General features: G+C 45.7%; 3 protein-coding genes across 3 annotated transcripts; 2 read left to right on the top strand and 1 right to left on the bottom strand.

Annotated features, from left to right (window-relative positions):
* The first annotated feature begins 319 nt into the window (after positions 1-319).
* On the top strand, positions 320-646 carry LOC143957077 (histone H4-like). The gene has a single exon (XM_077467213.1). The coding sequence runs from the start codon at positions 335-337 to the stop codon at positions 644-646; it is 312 nt and encodes a 103-aa protein (XP_077323339.1). The 5' UTR covers positions 320-334.
* Positions 647-2,973: 2,327 nt separating this feature from the next.
* LOC143957075 (histone H2A.J-like) lies at positions 2,974-3,468 on the bottom strand. Its single transcript, XM_077467212.1, has one exon. It carries the CDS (start codon positions 3,438-3,440, stop codon positions 3,045-3,047), a length of 396 nt encoding a protein of 131 aa, XP_077323338.1. The 5' UTR covers positions 3,441-3,468; the 3' UTR covers positions 2,974-3,044.
* A 290-nt stretch (positions 3,469-3,758) lies between these two features.
* On the top strand, positions 3,759-4,139 carry LOC143957194 (histone H2B 1.1-like). Its single transcript, XM_077467341.1, has one exon. The coding sequence runs from the start codon at positions 3,759-3,761 to the stop codon at positions 4,137-4,139; it is 381 nt and encodes a 126-aa protein (XP_077323467.1).
* Positions 4,140-7,025: the final 2,886 nt, after the last annotated feature.

Genomic DNA, 7,025 nt, shown 5'->3' with positions numbered 1-7,025 from the left:
ATCAGGTCCGCTCATCCTTAGGAAGGAGAGACGTCAGAAGCAATGTGTTTCTTTGTTTCGTTTTCAAAATTATGTTTTAGAAATATAAAATTACTATGAACAATTGGAACTGCTGATTGTTTTTCTGTTATGAAGTGTTAAAGATTCGCATTCTCCGTGCAATAGAATATATAGGAGCCTTATAAATGAATGACATTCCCTCTCTTTTGTTTTTTAATAATAAATGGGAATGACTCTATCACCGGAAGGTTTCCATCAGGTCCGCTCAGGCTGTATATAAGGAGGGCAGGCAGACGGCTGAGCTCCGTTTCTGTTTGTGCAGGAAATAGTCGTCATGTCTGGTCGCGGTAAAGGAGGGAAGGGTCTGGGGAAAGGAGGCGCCAAGCGGCACAGGAAGGTGCTCCGGGACAACATCCAGGGCATCACCAAACCCGCCATCCGACGTTTGGCCCGCAGAGGGGGTGTCAAGCGCATCTCCGGACTCATCTATGAGGAGACCCGCGGAGTGCTGAAGGTTTTCCTGGAGAATGTCATCCGCGATGCCGTCACCTACACCGAGCACGCCAAGAGGAAGACCGTCACCGCCATGGATGTCGTCTATGCTCTCAAACGCCAGGGGCGCACGCTTTATGGATTCAGAGGCTAAACCCTCATAGACACCTACCTACTTCATCTACACAAAGGCCCTTCTCAGGGCCACCCACCTTCTCGTACAAAGAACTACATACCGCTATTTACGTTATCAGGAGAAGTAAATGAAATCTAAATGACGCGTCGTACACACTTCTGTAGCGGGAGGGTTTGTTCTGGGGGTTGGACACGTGACATTCGCCCTATATAGGCGATCTAAGTGTGATCACACTAGGAGATGAAAGGGGTGATTGCTTTTAATTGGCCTATTAAAGATTCAACGCAAACAGCCGTTTGGGTTTGTTGGGAAACGTCCAGAACTGGGATCGGATCAGCTTTAGCTGGACATTTCTCCCCTAAGTCTAAAGCCCCATACACACGATTCGATTTTCTGCAGATATTTCTCTTCAGATTTACCTAAACCACGCAGTGTAAGGGCCTGCCTGATTGTTTACAAATTGAAACTTGAGGTTGAATCTCTTATTATATGGTTTTGATAAACAATCGAATAGCGTGTATGGCTCCTAAGAACGTTCCATCCAGAGAACCAGATCTATTGTAGCGCCAAATCTCAGCAGGAAACGGATGGAGGATTTCTGTACAATTATCATCGGATTCGTTCATTTGTTAGGGTGGAAGAAGTTTTCATATTTCATCCGGAGTACAGATTGTACAGTCTTGAAGATCAACTCTCTACCCAATTGGATACAACATTGGATAGATCATTTTGTTGTGTTCTTACGACTCTTTGGTAAAGCAGATCTCACGTGTACCTGGAGATTACATGGAAAACATGAATCTTTAACACTCCCTAACACCAGTTCCAATATTTCATATTTATAAAGATTATTTTGAAAAGGAAACAAAGAAATGTATTTTATTCCTACATCTCTCCTTCCTGGGTGTAAAGCTGAGCGGAGATGAGAAGGGCGGCTCTATTCATTTTAGAAGCTTTTAAATATTTTGCTGAATGGAAACCGATGTAATTCATCAGAAGCGCAATATTGTCTGTATTGATTCATAGTACATATTTGTATCTTTTTTTCAGTTACATAATCCTATGCAGATCTGATTATGTATTGTACATACTGTTATATATCTGGCAGTGTCATGATTTCTACCAGTCCATTCACATTATATATATATTCTCTAAATGTAATATGGGGGAAATCTGTTACTGCTACATCTGATAGAGGCCAATCCCATGATCCTATACAGATCTCATGACAAACCTATTCTTCCAATTCTTTTTCGGAGAGAACACAAATCAACAGTTACTATTGTTAATATTTATAAAAGATTAGTAAAGAAATGTTTCTAAGATAATTACTTAGAAACATTGTTAATATTTTGCTGATTTCTCGTTACAGTGGATAACGATCTGTTTGTTTTATTGATTCATTGTACATATGTATCTGGGAGTGTCATGTTTTCTACCAGTCCTTTCACTTTTTAGAAATCTAGTAACAGAGAACATATTTTACATCATTCAACAATCTTCTGAATCGATTTCTATTCCAGACTAATCGATGAATCAGTTTGGGAACAAAGCGCTGATGATATTTCTCAGATAATTGTCTCATCTGATGGTCTCAGTGTCGGATTTGGCGGTATAAAATGACCGATTATTTGTCTGTAACGTTCTAAAGAATTCTGGCGGGCAAATGGGGAATGTAGCAGTTTGAAATATGAGCCAATCAGAACTGTCGGCGTTTCCTTCATCAGCCAATGATGTTTTTGATGAGGAATCCAAAGAAATGTGTTCTGATCTTTCTCCGTTTTCAGCCCAGAAAATGCTTGTTCTGTAGACTTTTCATTGATCTCTATAGAAAACATTCTCTAGGATTCTGTAAACCCCGGGAAATATAATATGTCAGCGCGTTTATCAAGTGTCTGGAATGTTCCCCGGAAGAATTTAAATTTTGTTTCATTACATTTCTGTGTCAGGTTAGCCGATCTGAGATGATTGTGAGGTTCTATTTAAAATGAAGTGAAATCCGTTCCATACCCCGCCCGGCATAATAGGAACATTCTGAGATCTGTGTTCCCGATCAGTCGGAGGATGATTGTTTTACTACAATTTTCTGATCTGTATTAGATTCAGCAGAACTAGTTTGAAGGACAATGCCGATCAGTCCCTATAAGAGAACCAGGTCCTCCAATAATACATTGCAGGCTCTTTATATGTAGTAATTGTCCTCCCTGTACAGATCTCCTGTACTAGAAGTGTGAATAAATAAGAATGTATTTCCCGTGTAAAGCTATGCAGACAATTGAGGGCTGATTGCATGCGATGTGGTAGACACAATGAGGGGTGTGTGGGGGGCTCTTTGTAGAGAGATGTGGGGGGCTCTGAGAAGAGCCTTTGTGTTGTAGAAATGAATGGATTTGGGAGTAGAAAGGAGTTGTCGGGATTACTTGGATTTGGCGGCGGCCTTGTGGCTCTCGGTCTTCTTGGGCAGCAGCACGGCCTGGATGTTGGGCAGGACTCCTCCCTGGGCGATGGTGACGCCGCCCAGCAGCTTGTTGAGCTCCTCGTCGTTGCGGACGGCCAGCTGGAGGTGTCGGGGGATGATGCGGGTCTTCTTGTTGTCGCGGGCGGCGTTGCCGGCCAGCTTGAGGATCTCAGCCGTGAGATACTCGAGGACGGCGGCCAGATAGACGGGAGCTCCGGCCCCGACCCGCTCCGCATAGTTGCCCTTCCTGAGCAGACGGTGAACACGACCAACTGGGAACTGCAGACCAGCCCGGGATGATCGGGTCTTGGCCTTAGCCCGAACCTTGCCTCCTTGTTTTCCACGGCCAGACATTGTGAGATTCTTCTGTTACTCTGCTAAAGATCGCTCATTTCTGCAGCTTCCTTATGTTTATACAGTCAATGCTCTGACATCATACACTGTGGTTGGTTAATTTCCAAGCCAGCCAATTATGTTCTGACTTGTTTCTACACCAATCAGTAAACGAGCAAGGGAAGCAAAACACTCCTCCCCACCACATGACTGAATCCTCCAATAGAAACGTGAGGAGGGAAGAGACTTCATTTGCATAGGACGCCTATAAAAGCAGCACATGAGGGCGGCTCCAGCACACATTCCCTCCACACAGCGGAGATCACATTAACCCTTATCATGCCTGAACCAGCCAAGTCCGCCCCGGCGCCCAAGAAGGGCTCCAAGAAAGCCGTGACCAAGAGCCAGAAGAAGGACGGCAAGAAGCGGAGGAAGAGCAGGAAGGAGAGTTATGCCATCTACGTGTACAAGGTGCTCAAGCAGGTCCACCCCGACACCGGCATCTCGTCCAAGGCCATGGGCATCATGAACTCCTTCGTCAATGACATCTTCGAGCGCATCGCCGGCGAATCTTCCCGCCTGGCTCATTACAACAAGCGCCGCACCATCACCTCCCGGGAGATCCAGACCGCCGTCCGCCTCCTCCTGCCCGTAGAGCTGGCCAAGCACGCCGTCTCCGAGGGCACCAAGGCCGTCACCAAGTACACCAGCGCCAAGTAATCCCCCATCATCATCATCCCAACACAAGACACAAAGGCTCTTCTAAGAGCCGCCCACCATTTCCATCAATGAGCTCTCATCACATTTTATCGCAATTAAAAATTCTAAATACATTAAATGAAAAATCAACCGATTATACCGATTGTAAAATCTAATGAATTTGGACATTTGAAGCTGTGTTATAGTAAGAAATACTATATATAATAATAATCCCAGTACAAACTGGTGTTGCAGATTCCCTTTATTCAGAAATTCCTGACATTTTATTTCCATCCAATCACATTGCATATCTTTCCATAGCTCCGTATAGAAGACATACATTTTCATAACCACTAGGTGCCAGTGTTGCTCCTCCTCAGAGAACACATGGGAACTTTTTTTTTTTTTCGTAAATTGAAAGCGGATATCTATTTATATAAGGATGATGCGTATATAATCTTATTTTCCTGTCGCATCATGGCAGCATACACCTATGGGTTGTGGCTCCGCCCCCGCAACCTGATAGGACCGTTTAACTATTAAATCTTGAGAGGGCCCCTGCTTCAGCATTCTCCTTTTTTTCCTCACCTGAGAAGACCGGACATCACCCCTTACCGCTATCGCCCCAGCCAGGTTCAAGCCTCTCCTGGGTGGAAGTCCTACCTGTACAGCCTCTAAATGAGCTTAATGGAGGAATCCCCACTCTGATGGTCTCAGGGGTATCGTTATTTATCTTTACAAATCTTAAACAGATTTATTATGCAGCGGCCTCTAACCTGTGCTTTCTAGGTATTTTCTGTTCCTTTCCTGTCAAGCTCTGTAGAACCTTGCTCCTCGGGCGCCGATGATTGATCTCCTCTACGCATGCGCTGGCGTTCAGTGCCTCGTTGTATTGCCGGTTCGCCACTTTCCAAAATGGAGCCGAACGTCGTGGGACATTTCTGCGCATGTGCGGGATGACGTCGGCGTTACGATGGCATTAGCGCGGGGTTTAAAAATGGCATTTTTGCTTTGTGTACCGTGGCTGCTGCTTCACGACCAAGATCGTCTTCGTCATTCCGATCGTTTCTTACATATCGTTTCCTTCGGATCTCAGGTCAGTCTCTTCGTTTCTAAAGTTATTTTTCTGCAACTGGCATATCTCCCTACCTGTCTTTGCACACTGATTTCCGTTCGTTTTTAGGATTCACTCTTCTTGAAAGGCCGCTGCCCCAGCAGACCATCGCCAGCCTATTAGGTAAGTGGGGTCAACATGGTAAGTACGAAGAGGAAAAAGAGAGCCTGTCACTAACGCTGTCTAAATTGCACAGCCCTATCAGGTCATCCAGATCGTCGCACTCAAGGCGCTCAAGAAGAAGCCGCTCAAGTCATAGACGGGACCGAGACCATAGCAGAAGCCGCTCAAGGCGCAGAGAGAGCGGAGATCACAGGAGGAGGCGATCAAGGTCCTACTCCCGACATGGACACTCCTACCACAGAAGATCCCCTACTAGCAGACACTCTTCTCGCGCTCAAAGTCTCCATCCCTCTGGAAACTCATGCTGGGTTTGTGGCGCAATAGCACTCCCAGATAAGCTGGCCTGTCGTTCATGCTTCAATGAAGCAACAAAAGACAGGGAATTAGATCCTAGTACTCCAGCTACTGAATTGCCCCTCCAAATCGCAGGACCGGAAACTAGCAGACCTTTGCAAGGCACCACATCTGCTGTTCCCTCCACTTCAAGGATGTCAGATTCTTTGTCAGATAATGATGACATGGACGCCTCTAACGGCTTCGACTTTGCACTAGTTGAACCCTTCATTAAATCAGTGAAGGAAGCGATCAATTGGGTGGAAGAAAAACAAACTCCTCAGAAGCTGAGGAAATATTTTCCAAATCTCAAGAAAGATCCTGAGACCTTCCCATTTATTGAGGAACTAGAGGATTTGATTAAAGAGGAATGGCAAAAGCCGGATAAGAAGATCAGTCTAACTAACAGGTTAGCAAAACTTTATCCCCTGAAGGAGCCTAGTGTCACTCCATTAGTGACCCCGCCAGTGGTGGATTCTTCTCTGATGCGTCTTGCCAGACATGTGACACTTCCAATCGAAGATGCGGTTACATTTAAAGATGTACTAGATAGGAAAATTGACCTAGATCTGAAAAGATCTTACCTATCAGCAGGAGGCGCATGCAGACCAGCTGTGGCCCTAGCAGCTGTGGGTAGAGCCATTTCCAACTGGTCCGCCAATACCGAGAGACTGGTGTCAGAAGGAGGGGAACAAGAGAAGGTAATCTCAGCCCTACAGGATCTCTCGCAGGCGACTTTGTCGCAGAAGCCTCTGTAGATATAATTAAATCTACATCTAGAGCAATGCTGAGCTCAGTAATGGCCAGAAGGGCACTTTGGCTGAAACCCTGGTCTGCAGACCCATCCTCGAAGACAAACTGGTGCAAGATTCCCTTTGACGGAGCAAATCTCTTTGGAGAAAAGCTAGATTCTGCGATTTCTAAAGTTACCGGGGGAAAATCGGGTCTGATCCCTTCAGATAGAAGATCTAAACAGCAAAGACCGTCAGCCCCCAGACGTAACCTCCCAGACAAATATAGGGAGGCAAGATCCTATAGACCTGGCAAGGAGTACAGGAGAAACTGGAAGAACCCTCAATCATCCTTCCTCAAGCTCCAGAAAGCCAAGACCCCTACTTCAGGGGATCAAAAGTCTTTTTGAAGGTGCGCCCGCCCAACCAGCTGTAGTAGGAGCCAGGCTAAGGTTGTTCAAGCAGGTATGGGCGGGGACAATAAAGGATCCATGGGCAGTGGCGACTGTCCAATTCGGACACGGATGGAGGTTCCGAAAGCACCCAAGGGACCATTTCCGAATAACAAGGATACCATCATCTCACCAAAAGAGAGTACTACTGAAC

The sequence above is a fragment of the Lithobates pipiens genome, unplaced genomic scaffold, assembly GCF_037356315.1.
Source record: "Lithobates pipiens isolate NorthernLeopardFrog02 unplaced genomic scaffold, aLitPip1_a1.2 Scaffold_51, whole genome shotgun sequence".
NCBI lineage: Eukaryota > Metazoa > Chordata > Amphibia > Anura > Ranidae > Lithobates > Lithobates pipiens.
This window is presented reverse-complemented; position numbering and strand designations above follow the sequence as displayed.

What these genes read in the sequence shown, in the direction of transcription:
- LOC143957077 (XM_077467213.1), top strand. Translation starts at nt 335, where the DNA reads ATGTCTGGTCGCGGTAAAGGAGGGAAGGGTCTGGGGAAAGGAGGCGCC.
- LOC143957075 (XM_077467212.1), bottom strand. Translation starts at nt 3,440, where the DNA reads ATGTCTGGCCGTGGAAAACAAGGAGGCAAGGTTCGGGCTAAGGCCAAG.
- LOC143957194 (XM_077467341.1), top strand. Translation starts at nt 3,759, where the DNA reads ATGCCTGAACCAGCCAAGTCCGCCCCGGCGCCCAAGAAGGGCTCCAAG.